General features: G+C 45.4%; 1 protein-coding gene across 1 annotated transcript in view; it reads right to left on the bottom strand.

Annotated features, from left to right (window-relative positions):
• LOC141133870 (NACHT, LRR and PYD domains-containing protein 3-like) overlaps positions 1-18831 on the bottom strand; it is a 501301-nt gene that overhangs the window by 149056 nt on the left and 333414 nt on the right. The window contains exon 6 of the mRNA XM_073623457.1: positions 2393-2536. Within this exon, the coding sequence (XP_073479558.1) occupies positions 2393-2536 (144 nt within the window). The remainder of the gene's footprint in view (positions 1-2392; positions 2537-18831) is intronic.

Raw genomic sequence — 18831 nt, 5'->3', positions numbered from 1 at the left:
TACAACAAGCTGCGGACCCTCCTGATGCTGGATCGCTCTTACCATCAACAATGTTATGCTTATTTCACTTTCTGATCTTGTAAGTGTTTTTAATCCCGCTGGGGATATTAAATATTTTAATCTTCTGCACTTAGAGGCGCCTTTTTTCCTGCTTATAACTCCTATCCTGCAGAAGGGAGACAATGACAGATGATATTTCTGGAGTATGAGTTGTATTGGTTATGGGACATCCTTTTGTACAGAAGTGAGAACTGTCTGAGGTCTTTGTCTTCAGAGGAATAGATCGTGTTTTCTGTCTTTATTATGGTCAGGACAAAACATTCCATTCATAGATTTGTAAATATGAAATATTCTATATAAATAATTAGCATTTTCATTTTCAGCCAGCAGGTGGAGCTGAAATCATTTTTCCACATGTTTACCTGCCTGTCCTTCCCGTATCTCTGTACAATCCATGTTATTTACAGAGCTCAGTAGCTCAAGCTGTAATTTCCCTTCATAACTGAATGACTCAGAGGAGGGGGAGGGGGGAGCAGATTGCTGAAACCCACCGGCTCACTGGATATTGTGTGAAAATTGAGGATTAATTGATCCGTGGTGTCTGTAGCTACAGAGGTCAGTGAGGTCTCGGTCACACGTGTGTCAGTACCATGTGATTATGTGACATTTATTCAGCATTTCTAAAGCCTGATAACTGCCTTCCATGCCTGCCATGAATATTACAATGGCAGCACACAGTGCTGGTCACACAGGAGCGGTAGCGTTGTGTCGTGTTATAAATGAAGCCGCATGTCGCTGTCATGAGACATCCACGCTTGTCAGTCGCCTCCATTCATTTCATGGTGATGCCCAATAATCGCTGGGCATTGGAGGACAGACAGCGGAGGCTCTGGTATCCCAGAATGCACTGAGAAATAATAGAGAAGTAGGACAGAGCAGCTCCGGTCACTTCTGGTTGTACAGAACAGCCGTGTGGTAAATCCAATAGCTTCTGTGTGCCGGCAAAATCACCAACCAGCCGGCAATACTGACAGTGCCAGGCAGGAAATGTGTCACTGCACAGCCAAAAACCTCTTATAATTATATATACTAATCAGCTGAACACAGAAGGATTCATCCACAAAATCCAACACCAAATACATAGAAAGAGAACTGTGCAGCACTACAAGTGAGACTCCCTAAACCTAAACATAGGATTTTTATTTCAAATGTTTAAACAATCCACACATGTTTCAGCACAATTATACAGGAATATTACAATGTTAGAAAAAACAATATAAGTAAGATATATTCAAAGTGTTTAGTATTGCAGCATGAGGAGTGAGACCACCCAAACTTTAGCATACTATGTACATGCAAAAAACCTACTTTGTGGTCGGCCACTTATGATTGGTGATGTGCAGTGACACCTCCCTTACAGGATAGATATAAAGATAGCTGTGCAGCGCTAGAAGTGAGACTCCCTAAACCTAAAAGTGTTAATGTTTACACATTTTAAACAAACAACCCAAATATACATGATGAAGCCCCACCTAGGGTGAAACGTGTAAGGTGGAGACGTCATCACGCCTGTCAGATACACTAGGAGAGCCGCTGCTATACTGTTATGAAGGAGAGGAGGGTCGCCGGCCACTCTATGCATTCTTACATGGATATATTGTGATTCTATGTGAGGATATATTACATGTTATTATTAATAAACTATTAATGACCCGAGTATCCCAGCTATTGTGACACATACAAATAAAACAGATCTGGTAACAAGGCACCAAGCGGGTATTATCCTCAGACCGGGAAATCTGTCCTCCAGGGGGCAGGAGAGCGATAGTGAGTATGATGACATGGCGGCTGGTTTTCATTTTATAGAATTATTGTAATATATCCGAAATCCACCTATCAGAGGAGATCATTTCCTCTACATCACTTCCTCTTTAGGCTCCTCCCTCTAGAAGAGTAACCCCTCCCCCGGACATTTCTCCAGCATTCTTCTAGTGTTTTCAGAGCTTCATAAACACAATGAAGACACATCATAAATGTCATAGAAGTGTTACTGAGCATTGCTTCCTTCTACATAATCATCAGACGTGTGAGCGAGTCCTAAGGGGGTCTATTCCATCCTATTTCCTGCTTGTTAGGAATATGGATGGTCATTCCATATGTACATAGCCTGGTCACTGTTCTACTATAAGGGGAACCCCAAATCCCATGGATGAGATTACAAAGAGAAAGATTCCCTCAGAGAGAGGAGAAGACATGAGAAGAGGACAGGTGATGGAAGATTCTACATGGGTGAGGATGGAGGACACCCAGAGATAGAAGGAAACACTGAGAGACGGGAACAATCACAAGACGTCACATTTCCACATCACTGCAGATCACACATTTCTCTTACCGTAATTCCTGAATTATACTCTCCGGGTTCATCAGAAAGGAAAGAGAATCACACTTCATTGTATATCCTGAAGAGGAGGAATCTTCTTCTTCTACTTTGTCTTCTCCCCGACAATCTTTACTGGAAATAGTACACCACTCAAATCTAAAAGCCAATAATGAGATAATAATTACCACCAAGAATGTATGACCTCTGACACCAAGAATAACAATGTAACACCCAACATTTCCCTTCCACATGGCTGCCTTCCCTCTGGCTCTACAGTCTCATACTGGACCTGATGAGGACTTCTCATTGGTGGCTATGAGTGGTCTTTGAAGTCACACTCCAGACAAAACTTAAAGGAGGCCCCTGATATGTATAAGGGGTCTCCAGCCTTCCTACACAGGGGTCTCCATTCAGCTTCTGGAAAATCCTGGAACACCACTTTGGTTCCAGATATAAAATGCAGTCCAGACATTCCCATCTCCGCCCACTTCTGCAGACAATTGGCCCCTCCAATGTTGGGATGATGATGTCACACCCCTGACATTATTTTCCTCCCCCGATCTCTGAACACAAAGCTTTCCCTCCAAATGTTCTGTGTGATAAATGGTATAATTGGGGGCAGGGAAAGGGTTAATCCGATGTAAATGATGTGATTGGTAGAAGGTGATATGTGGGAACCACCATTTAGCTCTGGTTCACACAGCACAACATGAAAGTCGCAGCGACTTCCAGCTTGACTTTGCTCTACAACTTCCCGGCGACCAGGTGTGACTTCAAAGTGACTTTACTGAGAAGCATTCCTATGTGACTTTGATGATCCGTGTTTATAGCGTGTTTTATCACATGACAAAACATGCGTCTGATAACCGTGATTGGGGCGTCATTAACAATCAGGCTGCATTTACATCTGCATGATTCTGAATGAACATCAACCGCACAGAAATTGTGTGCTTTGCCGCACGTTTCAGAAATGCGCTGCGACCGCGCATCACGCATGTACTGCAAAAATGGCAAGGCGAGCACGATGCATGTTTCCAAAACGTGTGGTAAAGCATGCGTTTTCCTGCAGGTTGCGTTTTCTTACGGTTGGCGTGTGTTCAAAAACATGAACATGCAGATGAATTGTAACACAAGTGTGATGCGCATTGCCACAAAAAACACACAGAAAAGCATGCGTTTCATAAATGCGCGACAATGTGCGTCACACTTGTGTTATTATTTATTTGCATTGGCACATTTTTGAATGCATGGCAGACCACAAGAATACATGCGCTTTGCTGTATGTTTCAAAAACGCACAGCGAGGAGCATTGCTTTTGCGTTACCATTCATTTACATCTGCACATGTGTGGCGTGCGTTGCTGTGCATTTTTTAGACGTATGAAAAAGCGCACATTTTCTGTGTGGGTCGCCTCGTATTCGGAAACACGCAGATATGAATGTCGGCTAATTGTTAATGACACCCCAATCACAGTTATCAGACGCATGTTTTGCTGCCAAGATGCATGACGCTCCATGACTGAGAAGATTCTTGATCTACTTTGGGGTGTTTGTTGCATGTAGGGCAGAACATTCCAGTGAATGGGCTCCCTATACACAATGTGTGCTTACACATGAAAAATACACAAATAATGGAAGTGGGAATGTGCGTTTCCGCTACACTCAGGTGTGACTGGGATGTGTTGGGAGGAAGATTTTAGGCAGCGAGGATGACCAGGGAGGAGAGGTGAGGGGTAAAGAAGCCTCAGAAGTCACAGCAAAGTCTATAAGATTCAGACAAATGTACGACTTTCTGGGGATTTTACATGGAACAAATCTGGAATAAATGGGAATCCCACCTAATATAAATATGCAGAGCTCACCGAATAAATATCGGGGGTGTAATCAGTAATATATTATACCAACAAACAAGTAATAAAAAAAGATTACTTAAAAAAAGAGATGTACAACAATTTATTAGCACAATGACCCCCCCCCCCCAAAATACTCCAACTCTCCCCAAAAATATTCCTCTTGAAACCAGACACACTATCTACGGCAAAAATACCCCTCATGAGACGGAGGGCCCAGAAAAGTGCAAAAAACCCACAATAGACAAGCCCACCCTCCCCCAATGCAAAGCACCCCCTTAATTCCTATATGATGGCTCAAAACCAGCTAAAACTGGATCCCTGCAGCTCGTTCCTATAGCGGAGCCGTGTATGTCTGTGTAGAACACATATGACACATGTCACACTATCCCGTCATGGAAAGATGTACAGAATAAGAACCACACTCTATAATATCTACAAAACTACCCGGATCATACGTCTGTCAGTCAGTGGGGCTGAGAAGACAACGGGATTGGACATATCATGATACAGTCACATATTTGTACATCCGTATTCCATGTGAGTGTAATAATGATTGTATTCAGTCCTGACTGCTTAATCCAGGTAAGTAGACATTGAGAACAAGGAGATATAACATCACTGGAGAAAAACGGCATACAATGCACAATACTCATCCAATCTGCTCAGAGATTCATTCCTTGTACATAGGAGATTACAACAGATTCAAGTGAAGTAAATCTCGGCAATGTGAAGAGATTCCCGCAGTGTTCAGATAATTCTATTCACTCCCAATTATAGGTAACACTTCTCAATGTTTCTTCATGTAAAATTTACTCTCAGATCCCTCTGGTCACTGTACAGAGATCTCCACATACATTCAGGGGAATCGATCTGTCGGTGTGTTCCCGATACATACGGCTTTTCCAGCTGGCAAATTCCTTGACTATAAAGATTCAGATTGTGCTGATCAGTATTTCTGTTTCAATATACATTATAGTGGTTCCTTGGGAGGAGGTTGGATGATTTCTCCGGTCAGATGGACTTCTCCGGTCAGGTGGACTTCTCCGGTCTGTACATCAGATGCTCGGCTTAGATATCCCTGAGAATGGGTGTCTGAGCCAAGTAGGGAAGGGGGGTGTCCCAGCATTTAGATGTTTACATGTTTCCTTCCTATACACCCGGAACTTCATCAGAACACGAGGGATAGTCAGCTGTCACTTGTTTAACCTCTTACCGACCAGCCATCGTCATTATACTGCGGCACGATTCCGCAAGATGTCATAGCTGTACGTCGGCTGCTTTAAGAGGGTTAGCAGGCGCACGCACGCACCCGCTGCACTGTGGAGGTTCCGATGCTTGTGGCCGATGGTCGCGATGACCACCGGCCATGAGTAATCCTGGGCACGAGAGGCAGAACAGGGACGTGTGTGTGTAAACATAGAAATCCCTGTTATGTTCTGTGAGGAGAGAGAGATTGTGAGTTCCTAATAGCTAGGAGCCACAATCTGTCATCTCCTATAGTCAGTCCCCTCCCCCTACAGTTAGAACACAGTCAGGGAACACAATTAACCCCTTGATCGCCCCCCTAGTGTTAACCCCTTCCTTGCCAGTGACATTTATACAGTAATCATTTTTATAGCATCGATCGCTGAATAATTGTCAATCATCCCAAAAATGTGTCAAAAGTGTCCGATGTTTCTGCCATAATGTCGCAGTCACAATAAAAAATCAGATTGCCGCCATTAGCAGTAAAAAAAAATAATAATAAAAATGGCATAAATCTATCCCCTAATTTGTAGACGTTATAACTTTTGCACAAACCAATCAATATACACTTTGTGATACAATTGTGATTTTTATTACCAAAAATGTGTAGAATGCATATTGGCCTAAACTGAGGAAAAATTAGCTTTTTTTAAAAAAAATGGGGATATTTATTATAGCAAAAAGTAAAAAACAATATGTTTTTTTCAAAATTGTTGCTCTTTTTTCATTTTATAACATAAAAAAATAAAAACCGCAGAGATGATCAAATACCACCAAAAGAAATCTCTATTTGTGGGAAAAAAAGGACCTCAATGTTGTTTGGGAGCCACATCGCACGACCGCACAATTGTCAGTTAAAGCAACACAGTGCCTAATCGCAAAAAATGCTCTGGTCATTAAGTAGCCAAATCTTCCGGGACTGAAGTGGTTAAATAGGGACCACTACCCACCCTAATTATTCTAAATCAAAAACAGGTGCTGATAACCTATCAACCCCAATATAGTGGTATTACTACAAGTGCTCAACCCATATAAAATTGCACAGATGTGTTATATTATTATATACAATTTTAAATATTGGTAAAATCTCTGTATATAGGGGATGATTGTTCAGGAATAGACAACTACATAGATTGCCAAAAAGACTTCATGTTCAAACATTAGGCTGAGCTCTCATGTGAAAGTGCAGGAACTCCAAATACTATGAGATTTTACATCACTCAAAACATACATCTCCCACATCCATCCAATATACAGATGGGTTATTACAGAGGTGTAGCTTGAAGATTGTGGGCCCCGATACAAAAGTTAACATGAGACCCCCCCACTACCACCCCCCACTTCCACCGTGTGTGCAGATACACCCACCGCATGCCAAGATACTCAAAGTAGCTTCCTCCTTACATCAGCGGCACAGTGGCGCAGTGGGTAGCACTCTCGCCTAGCAGTAAGAAGGGTCGCTGGTTCGAATCCCGACCACGACACTACCTGCCTGGAGTTTGCATGTTCTCCCTGTGTCTGCGTGGGTTTCCTCCGGGTACTCCGGTTTCCTCCCACACTCCAAAGACATGCTGGTAGGTTAATTGGACCCTGTCTAAATTGGCCCTAGTATAGGTATGAATGTGAGTTAGGGACCTTAGATTGTAAGCTCCTTGAGGGTATAGGGACTGATGTGAATGTATAATATATATATGTAAAGCGCTGCGTAAATTGACGGCGCTATATAAGTACCTGAAATAAATAAATAATAAATAAATAAATAAATCAGAGGACAGGGATCACTGCAGAAGAATCAGAGGACGGGGATCACCTCTGGAGAATCAGAGGACAGGAATCACCGCTGAAGAATCAGAGGACAGGGATCACTGCTGGAGAATCAGAGGACAGGAATCACCGCTGAAGAATCAGAGGACAGGGATCACTGCTGGAGAATCAGAGGACAGGAATCACCGCTGAAGAATCAGAGGACAGTGATCACCCTAGGAGAATCAGAGGACAGGAATCACCTCTGAAGAATCAGAGGACAGGGATCACTGCTGGAGAATCAGAGGACAGGGATCACTGCTGGAGAATCAGAGGACAGTGATCACCCTAGGAGAATCAGAGGACAGGAATCACCTCTGAAGAATCAGAGGACAGGGATCACTGCTGGAGAATCAGAGGACAGGGATCACTGCTGGAGAATCAGAGGACAGTGATCACCCTAGGAGAATCAGAGGACAGGAATCACCTCTGAAGAATCAGAGGACAGGGATCACCGTGGGAGAATCAGAGGACAGGAATCACCGCTGAAGAATCAGAGGACAGTGATCACCCTAGGAGAATCAGAGGACAGGAATCACCTCTGAAGAATCAGAGGACAGGGATCACTGCTGGAGAATCAGAGGACAGTGATCACCCTAGGAGAATCAGAGGACAGGAATCACCGCTGGAGAATCAGAGGACAGGGATCACCGTGGGAGAATCAGAGGACAGGGATCACCGCTGGAGAATCAATGGACAGGGATCACTGCTGAAGAATCAGTGGACAGGAATCACCGCTGAAGAATCAATGGACCGGGATCACCGCTGAAGAATCAGTGGACAGGAATCACCGCTGAAGAATCAGAGGACAGGAATCACCGCTGAAGAATCAGAGGACAGGAATCACCGCTGGAGAATCAGAGGACAGGGATCACCGTGGGAGAATCAGAGGACAGGGATCACCGCTGAAGAATCAGCAATCAGAGGACAGGGATCACCGCTGAAGAATCAGAGGACAGGGATCACCGCTGAAGAATCAGCAATCAGAGGACAGGAATCACCGCTGAAGAATCAGAGGACAGGGATCACTGCTGGAGAATCAGAGGACAGGGATCACCCTAGGAGAATCAGAGGACAGGAATCACTGCTGGAGAATCAGAGGACAGGAATCACCTCTGGAGAATCAGAGGACAGGGATCACCGTGGGAGAATCAGAGGACAGGGATCACCGCTGAAGAATCAATGGACAGGGATCACTGCTGAAGAATCAGTGGACAGGAATCACCGCTGAAGAATCAGAGGACAGGGATCACCGCTGAAGAATCAGAGGACAGGGATCACCCCTGGAGAATCAGAGGACAGGGATGACCGCTAAAGAATCAGAGGACAGGGATCACCGCTGGAGAATCAGAGGACAGGGATCACCGTGGGAGAATCAGAGGACAGGGATCACCGCTGAAGAATCAATGGACAGGGATCACTGCTGAAGAATCAGTGGACAGGAATCACCGCTGAAGAATCAGAGGACAGGGATCACCGCTGAAGAATCAGAGGACAGGGATCACCCCTGGAGAATCAGAGGACAGGGATGACCGCTAAAGAATCAGAGGACAGGGATCACCGCTGGAGAATCAGAGGACAGGGATCACCGTGGGAGAATCAGAGGACAGGGATCACCGCTGAAGAATCAATGGACAGGGATCACTGCTGAAGAATCAGTGGACAGGAATCACCGCTGAAGAATCAGAGGACAGAGATCACCCCTGGAGAATCAGAGGACAGGGATCACCGCTGAAAAATCAGAGGACAGGGATCACCGCTGAAGAATCAGAGGACAGGAATTACCGCTGAAAAATCAGAGGACAGGGATCACCGCTGAAGAATCAGAGGACAGGGATCACCGCTGGAGAATCAGAGGACAGGGACGCATGGCAGGTCACTTGGCAGAGCTCCTTTCCCATCCCAGCACTGTATACAGCTCCCCCCCACACTACACAGGGCTGGAATCACATTCCTTCACACACAGTCTATCAGCCTTCACAGGGTGTATCTGTCTTTTATGTCACCCTTCTGACCTGTGAAATTCTCTGGTCTGAAAGGCAGTGTAGTTGCAGTAGGCACCCTGTGCAGATCATAGCTGACTGGCTGTGTTGTAAAGGAATGTGATTTCAGCCCTGCAGAGGAGGAGCAGTATACAGTGCTGTAATGGGAAAGGAACTCAGCAGCCTGGCATAGCATGCAGGGTGGAGGGGGGTGGTCAGGGGGCTTTGGGGGGGCAACATAGATCTGGGAGGGCAAAGCCATGTGACACAAAATCTGGAGCCTGCAGCCCCTCAGGGCCCCCTTAGGAGGTGTTAAGGGATTTGTTTTAGCAATTTCTGAAGGTTTCTTTGTCAGTGTTGGCAGGTGCAGGGGGAAGGTCACCTCCCGGAGGTGTGTGTCTTTCCCCAGTTGTCAGGGAAGTGGGGTAAGCAGACATCTCCGGGTGAGGGGTACAAAGAATCCCAGATGGTGACTAGGAGACACTGAGCGGTGTCATACCTCACCAGTAACATCCGTCCCATCGTGGCTACAGGACGGCACTCTCCTCCTCTTAACTCGCTGAGCTCGGTTACCATTCCATGTTGCCAGCACACAGCACAGACACTTCCACATTCTGGGCTGTTCTCACCTCGTGCTCCTCTCCATTCAGGAAAAGTCTCACAGCTTCTCCCCAGCCAATGGGAACAGAGGGGTGTGGACTGTGGAAGGCAAAGTGGAAGCCCAGTAGTGGAGCGTGACTGTGGGGCCCTAGGGCAGATCGGAGCTGGACTTTGTGGAGGATATGTTAATATGACAGGAAGGCTGCAGGGGCCCCCTCGAGCTAGGGGCAGGGTTGAGATTGTGACCCCTGCAACCCCTTATGCTACGCCCATGGGTTAATATATACTTGTGTTGGGGATTTATTTATTTTTTTAATTCGTTTTTATTGAGAAAAGAGGTATACATTGTATATTATAGCAGATAATAACCATTACCCATTACAAAGTAGATCTGAACAGATAGATAGGACGTATAGGCTTGTAATAACAGGGTACATCAAAGAAGCACACTTCTTGTCAACTATAGCCTTATCTAGGTTCAATCTCACCTATGCAGTCTTCTTATCTATCAACATGTTACATAGGTTGAGACATAATTTGCACATATGTGGTAGTGTATTTGAAGGCAAACCAGCAGGACCATATCTTCTTTGCTAGATGAGATTTGTTTCTAAGGGAGAGAGTCATATCTTCCATGTAGTAAATATTGTCTACTTTCATCAACCATTGACGTAGCGTCGGGATGGTCATTTTTTTCCAATATTGAGGAATGAGTGCCTTTGTAGCAAGGAGAAGGTGTGGTGTTATTGATTTTTTATAGGGTCCCACTGGTTTACCTGTACAGTGAAATAAAACAAACCACGGGTCATCAGGGACCTTCCAACCTTGGATTTTCTTGATCCAGTGTAGGGTAGTTAGCCAGAATGGGCGTATCAGTGGGCATAGCCACCAGATGTGAACATGTGTTGCTCTTGCACCACATCCTCTCCAACACAAAGGAGATGTTTTTGGGAAGAACTTGTGTAATACCGCAGGTGTATAGTGCCACCTTGTCAATAGTTTGTAGTTTTCTTCCGCCATTCCAGAGGCCCCAGATGATGTGTGAGCCAATGTGAGAATGGTGGACCTTTGAATTGTTGACAGTTCTTTTTGTAAATCCTGTTCCCAGTTGTGGATGAAAGTGGGGGCTCTTGTAGAAGCCAGATAGGTTTTTCTACTGGTTGATCTTCTGAAGATGCGGCTTCCATGGGAGTCAGATCAGAAAAGAATCTCAGGGGTTTCGGGAGGGAGTGTACAAAGGCTGATAGTTGTCAGTGTCTCCACTGATCCATAGTAGAGATGGTAGAATTATGTAGAAGTGTGGACAGAGGTATTATACCTGAGGAGCTGGTAACTTGGTGTAGTAATATCTTTTTTTTAACAATCAGGAGTGCTTTATTGAAAAGTATAAAATGCAGTACAAAAAAAGTAGGTACATACAGCGGGACATGTGTAGGCAGGTACATCAAAAAATGGATCATATAATCGACTATAGGTAAACTCTTACTCACATAAGATTTAACGTACTGTATCCAACGCCGCTATATAAATACATTTTGTATTGGATTGTTAATCATGCTTGCTATGCCTATCAGGCTTGTCATTACATCAATAGATAAGGAGTCATGAGAGGCATCTGCTAGACCAGAGAAGGAGGCGTGTAATAGTTTAGTTACATCCTTATATCAGCATAACCGCAGGGTCATTCATCCCCTCCCGCCCATAACCCAGTTACCCAACACCCCACTGAGAGAAAGCAAGGACAGTATTATCCACCAATCCATGGCAGCCAGACCTTATCGAACTTCCAAGAGCATCCCCGACTAATATAAGTCAGCCTGTAGAGGGGCAGAGCAGAGTTTACTCTCTTTTCCCAGGAGGAAAGGGTCGGAGGGTTAGCCGAGGTCCAGCCAGCGAGGATCTCCTTTTTAGCATAATAGAAGAGGAGTGAGATTAGAATTTTACTATGATGTGTCCTGTGTTCATCCTCGTGTATTCCCAAAAGGGCTATCTCAGGTGTTTTTGGAACAGATAGGTCCATTCTAACATTTAGATGATCATACACTCCCATCCAAAACTTTGACAATGCAGGACAGTCCCAGAACATGTGTATAAACGTGCCTATCTGAGTTCGACATCTAGGGCAATGTGGGTCCCTATCAGGGTATATTTTGGATAATCTCGCGGGCGTAAAGTAAATCCTGTGTAAAAATTTTATTTGTGTTAGTTTATCTCCAGCTGATATTACCAGTTTGGGGCCTTGTTCCAGACAAGTTTCCGAGTCCTCCCTTTCCAAAGTGGGAATATCTGATTTCCAGGCATTCCATAGCCTGTCCATCTTGGGTATCTCCCTAGGGAGCAGCGTGGTATATATAGCTGACAGGGGCTTTGTTAGGTCACTGCTAGAAAGCAGGTCTTCCAACGGGTCTAATTGTAGGAGAGGAGGGGTAGGAAATTGTGCCCTAGTCGCGTGGCGTAGCTGTGCGTATCGGAAGAACATCCATCCCGGGAATCCATACGTCCGTGACATAAGCACAAAGGACATCAGTTCCCCATTGGGCATAATGTCTCTGAGGGTTTTGATTCCGAATTCCGCCCAGAGCTGAGGATCAGGTATTGTACGGAAATGGGACAACTGAGGGTTTCCCCAGAGAGGCTGGACAGGCGCCCATCGCCCCACTAGGGAGAACCTCCTTCTAGCCATCCTCCACACTTGCAGTGTTGCCCTGGACGGAGCAGGAAGCTCCTCGTATGCCTTTACCCTCCTATAAACCAGATTTTGCAGATTCTGTATAGATCCTAAATATGCCGCCTCCACACAGACCGCGGCGTTGGAGCGTTTCCCCTCAAACCACCAGTACGCCGTCACCAGCATCGCCGCCCAATAATACAGTTTGAAATTGGGGAGGGTGAGCCCCCCCAACTGGGTCGGTAGTTGTAGGGTGGGTTTGGCTAATCTTGGAATGGCTCCATTCCAAATAAAGGAGATAATTTGTTTATCAATTTCCCAAAAAAAGGATGCTGGTAGCCAAATCGGGCTATTTCTAAAAAGATAGGTAAACTTGGGTAAAAGAATCATTTTTAGGATATTTATACGTCCTAGTAAATTAAGTGGCAGTTCAGACCATGCACGACATCTTTCTTTGAGGAGACGGAGCAGAGGAATCATATTTAATTTATAATATTGGGCAGTGTCCCTGGATACCCGGACCCCAAGGTATTTGAACTCTGAGACCCACTGTAGGGGCGTAGCGGCCGCCCCAGCAGGGATCCCGCCATCCAGAGGGAACAGGACTGACTTAGACCAATTTATTCGAATCCCTGATGCAGCACCAAATCTGTCGAAGATGTCCAGGGCAGCCAGCAGAGATGGTCCCGCATCATTCAAATACAGTAATGCGTCGTCCGCATATAGGGAGATTTTCTCTTCCAGTCTACCAACCTGCAGCCCCCTGACCTCCGAAGATTCTCTGACTAAGATCGCTAACGGCTCTAAGGCGAGAGCGAATAAACTAGGTGACAGCGGGCACCCCTGGCGAGTGCCTCTGTGGAGTGGGAAGGGATCAGAAACTCTATTGTTGGTGCGCACCCTAGCTCTTGGTGCTCGGTAAAGCAACTGTATCCAACGGAGATACCCAGGGCCAAAACCAAATCGCCCTAGCACTTCCCAAAGATATTCCCACTCCACAGAGTCAAACGCCTTTTCAGCATCCAAGGAGGCGATCACTCTATCTCCACACTTTTTATGAGTAATGGACAAATTTAGGAAGAGGCGTCTAATATTAATATCTGTCCCCTTACCCGGCATGAAGCCGGTCTGATCAACATGAACTAATGACGATATAACTGATGACAGGCGGGTGGCAAGGATCTTGGCCAAGACTTTCATATCCACATTAAGTAGTGAAATGGGCCTGTATGACGCGCATTCTTGGGGGTCCTTACCCTGTTTATGGATCAATACAATGACCGCCTCCCCCATGGACTCCGGCAGAGCACCCCCACCGACCAGCCCAGCAAAGAGGGATGTAAGTTTGGGTGCAAGGAGCTCCACATTTTAAGAGTAGAACTCCGTAGGGAGTCCATCCGCCCCAGGGGTCTTTCCTTTCTGAAGACCCCCGATAGCAGTCTGGACCTCCTCTAAGGAGATATCCTTATCCAACATTGCCCTATGTTCGTCAGACAGCGTAGGAAATGGGACAATGTTTAAGTATTCCTGCATCGACAAAGGGTTATCACTAGCTCTAGAAGCGTATAGATCCCTGAAGTAACAGGAAAATCTATTATTAATGTCCTCAGGTAGGGTCAGCAATTCCCCATTATCACTCCGTACCCCTGCTATATGTGTAGTGCCCATTTGTCCACGTGCAAGCCAAGCTAATAATCTTCCATTTTTATTGCCGTATTCAAATATCTTCTGTGTGGAGTGTAGCATAGATTTCTTAGTTTGTTCTACATTAAATAAGGAAAGCCCCCTGCCATGTGTAGTAGTTTGGTTCAGTAGGGGACCTTACATAAGCTGCCTCACTCTCCCCGCCACCTCCTCCAGCCGCTCCAGGGACCGAGCAGCCTCTCTCTGCATTGCAGATATACGGGATATATATTCCCCCCTAACCCAGGCCTTAAAAGTATCCCAAAGGGTCTGTGGGTCCGCCGACTCCCTGTTTCTCAACCAAAAATTACAGATAGCTTCCGGCATTGCCTCCTGAATCTTTTCATCTTGCGCCTAAAATCTGGATAGACGCCATAACCTTGGGCCCCCCGATCCACCCAGGGAGATGACAAGATTAAGGGGAGCATGATCTGATATACCCCGTGGCAAGTATTTGACCTCTCTTGCCCAGCAGAGTGCATCTCGAGACACATATGCCAGGTCTATTCGGGATAGAGCTCTGTGTGAGGCTGAATGGCAAGTAAATTCTTTATCCCTGGGGTGAAAAGGTCGCCATGCATCCGTCAGAGTAAAAGTAGTCGCCCAGCTCTGCAGCTCCGACGCAGTGCGGGCCCCAGGGTTGAGTCTATTCGCCTCCTGGGAGGGTACTAAGTTAAAGTCTCCAAAAATAAAAACTTCTTGAGTATGATATCCCATTACCTTCTGCATAATATCTTATAAAAGTTAGACCCTCGCAGGAGGAGGAAGATACAGACCCACCAATACCATCTGTTTGGAGTGAACAGACATATGTATAATCACATATCTACCCTCAGTGTCAGTTTTAACATCAAGGATCTGAGATGGGAGGGATCTGCGGATCAACACGCTCACTCCCCTGGCATAACCAGAGTAAGTAGAGTGGTAATGCGACCCCACCCAGGCCTTTTTTAACCCAAGAATTTTGAAGCCCACCAGATGCGTCTCTTGTAAAATACATATGTGAGGTGTGTGCTTTTGTATATATTTAAAGACAAGAGATCTCTTTATGGCTGAGTTTAATCCCCGGACATTCCACGAAATAATAGAGATGTCAGTCATCTAACCAGTCCCAAAAGTATAGCGTGTCGGATCCACAAGTCCCACCCATCCCCTGGTCTGCTTAAACATCAATACCTCTGCTCCGTCTAGCTTCTTGAAATCATGAACTCCGCACAGTAGTAAATCCAACAGCATTTCAGCAATCATCAGGTATAGTGGTGTAGGGCATAATAACCCACTTATATCAAAAGCAACTCCTTTTTCTATTAAACTAGCACATCTGGTTCCCCTGTGTCTGCAATGGCAGAAAACTCCCTTCCCTCCCCCACACCCCCTTAAAACTGGTGATGTGTATATCCCCATAAATCCCAACTCTTACAACCGTAGAAGGGGCGTGAACTTAGCTAAGATGAAGTTGTCTAGCCAGACAACAGAGATGCTGGAAGTCAGTTTGATGTATAGAATACAATTCTCCTGGACTATTTGCAGGGGCACATAACTTAGTTACAGTATGAAGGTACTGGGCTCCCTCACTCCTGCCCAGTTACCAGCAAAAAATATCTCCTGAGTTTATAGAAATCATTTCTCCTGAACTGTTGCAGGGGCACATTTCTTAGTTACAAAACTGGGGTTCTAGTCTTACTCGCCATTAACCCAGACTCTAGCAAGAATAATATAGGTTATAAACATCGCTTCTCCTGTACATCTACAGGGGCTCCTTTCTAGTTAAACAACTAGGGCTCTAGGCTCATACTTTAGTAACCCAGACAGTATCAGCAATAAAAAGGTTATAGTAATCATTTCTCCTGAACTGCTGCAGGGGCACGTTTCTTAGTTACAAACTGAGGCTTTGGACTCACTTACTTTAAACCCAAACATTAGTAAAAATAATAATATAAGTTATAAGGATCACTTCTCCTGGAGTGTTGCAGGGGCACATAGCATCGTTACAGTACTGAGACACTAGGCTCATTCACTTATATCTCACTATCCAGCCTAGAGAAGTAAGTTAAAGCAATCCTTTCTCCTGGAGCATCACAGGGGTACATAACTTAGTTACGGCTCCGACGAGCTCTGTTCTTTAAGCCTTGACCCGGTGATTGGCATTAAAGGATATTCGTTCAATGGGGATCCTTATTGAGTGTATCTAGCAGTACAGCAGCAGGTGTGGATTAATAACACGTAGAGAGTCTACTGCGATTTGGAAGAGCCAACATGTTAATCCTCTGCTGTGCCGAGTGTGCAGCAAAAGGCCAGATCCACCAGAGCATCCAGTAGATTATAGATATGTATCAACAGGAGCTTGCACCAGAGTCTCTATTATATTGCTGCAAGAAAGAGGTGGTACCTTTAGCAAAATAAAAAACTTATAGACAGTCAGGCAGTCACTAAGCTGATCCAGAGATAACTACAAAAATCTAAAGGTTTAACGAAGCTGTGGCAAGGTCTCCAGCCAGGTGGCAGCCTCACGGGGGGATGTAAAGAACTTCACTGTCTCCCCATCTTGCACCCGCAATCTGGCCGTGAACAGTATACTGTACTTAATGTTCCGTGCCCGCAGTGACGCTTTAACTTGGTCGAACGATCTGCGTAGTTTCTGTGTCTCCACAGAATAATCCGGAAAAAAGAGTAGGTTAGCATTTTGAAATTTTACTTCACCTGCCCTGCGTGCTTCCCTCAGAACAGCATCCCGGTCCCTAAAGTTAAGCATTCGGAAGATTAAGGTGCGGGGGTGAGAGCCAGGTGGACCGGGAACAGGAGGAATCCGATGGGCTCGTTCCACAGTGTAGAAGGGGGAGAACTGTGCTGTGGGGAGCAAGGTTTTCAGTAACCCCTCCACAAAAACCGTAGGATCCTTTCCCTCAGCTCTCTCTGGCAGGCCTATGATCCGAAGATTGTTTCTTCTGTTCCGGTTCTCGGAGTCATCCACCTTATATTCCAAGGCACGGACTTTAGTCTGCAATGTGCGGATAGATGCAGCATGGTCTGCAACCGCATCCTCCACGAGGCCCACTCGCTCCTCCACTTCAGTCACCCTCTATCGGAGCTTGTCCTGGTCCTGCCGAATCAGGCTCACATCGAGCTGCACACTCTCGATCTTGCTGGTCAGGGCAGCTTGACAGGAGGCGATCACCGCCATTACCTCCGGAAATCCAATCTGTGGTGTCTCGGCCGGGTCCGCGGCCTCAGTCTGCGACGCCATATTGGATAGGATCCGCCACGCGGTGGTTCACAATCGGGGCTGTGGCGTCCAGGTTCTGCGGGAAACGTATCTTTTTGGCCCGCTGCCGTGTTCTGTATGGCATTCAGGCTATTTGAGATAAATCTCTTCCCCGAACAAGAGCCAGGAGACAGGATCTTAGGCAGTCTTTCAGCAGAGCTCTGGAACACACGTCCTCCTAAGTTGCCATCTTGGCCACGCCCCCCTGTGTAGTAATATCTTGGTCCCAAGATTCCAGGCATGGATCCCAGGATCGATATTTCCTGGGGGGGAAATAGTTATGTCCAGTCAGAGGTAGTAGTGGGGAATTATATGGCCATTTATTTGCCTTACACAGTGAGTCCCAAGACATGAGGGAAGAATGGGTTAACGGTGATGTGTCAGAGGACAAATTTCTGTATTTTCTTGGTATCCATATTTGTGTAAAAAGATCTGTGCCACTGAGCTCCATTTACAAGGTTACCCAAAGTTTGGAATCTCTGTGGTACTTCCAGTCAGAGATTCTATTTAACACGATTGACCAGAAGTATTTCCTAAAGTCAGGTAGGGCTAAGCCTCCTTCCCTCTTGGGTCTAATGATAAGGGACCTAGGAAGTCTAGGTCTTCTTCTATTCCAGACATATTTACCAATTATAGAGCTTAATATTGTAAAAAAGCCTATCGGTGTTCCATATGGTATCATTTGAATCAGAAAAAAAACACCCTGGGCAGTACATTCATCTTTACAATCCAATTCTCCCCAACCATGAATGAGCGATCTGGGACCATTTCTGTAGGTCTAATTGTGTTCAAAAGGGGCATATAGTTCATGCGGAATAATGCGGTCGGATTTGGTGTGAGAAAAATACCTAAATATTTAATTTTTCTCGCCTGCCAACTAAAAGGAAAGGCTTGTTTTAAATGGGTCACAGTGGAAGTTGGAAGAGATAGGTTTAGGATTTCTGATTTCATCATATTCATTTTGAAATTAGAGATGGCACTGTACGTTGAAAATTCTGACATGAGGTTAGGGAGGGTTATTAGGGGTTGTTATATATAGAACAAGATATCATCTGCGTATGCAGCGTACTTGTGTTCTGATTTACCTGTGAGTACTCCGTGAATATCTGGATTCTGTCTTACTATAGAAATGAAGGGTTCCAATGATAGGGCAAATAAATTGGTGAAAGAGGGCAGCCTTGGCGTGTACCGTTGTGTAGGGTGAAGGGGTCACTTAATATGCTATTTATGCATAATTGTGCCATAGGGTGGTTGTATAGCACAGAGATTTGGGATAGAAGAGATGTACCAATTCCTAGATGGGTCAATGTTTCCATTAGAAACTGGGAGGATCTGCGAACATGTGCCATCAGTGAG

The sequence above is a fragment of the Aquarana catesbeiana genome, linkage group LG03, assembly GCF_042186555.1.
Source record: "Aquarana catesbeiana isolate 2022-GZ linkage group LG03, ASM4218655v1, whole genome shotgun sequence".
Classification (NCBI taxonomy): Eukaryota; Metazoa; Chordata; class Amphibia; order Anura; family Ranidae; genus Aquarana; species Aquarana catesbeiana.
This window is presented reverse-complemented; position numbering and strand designations above follow the sequence as displayed.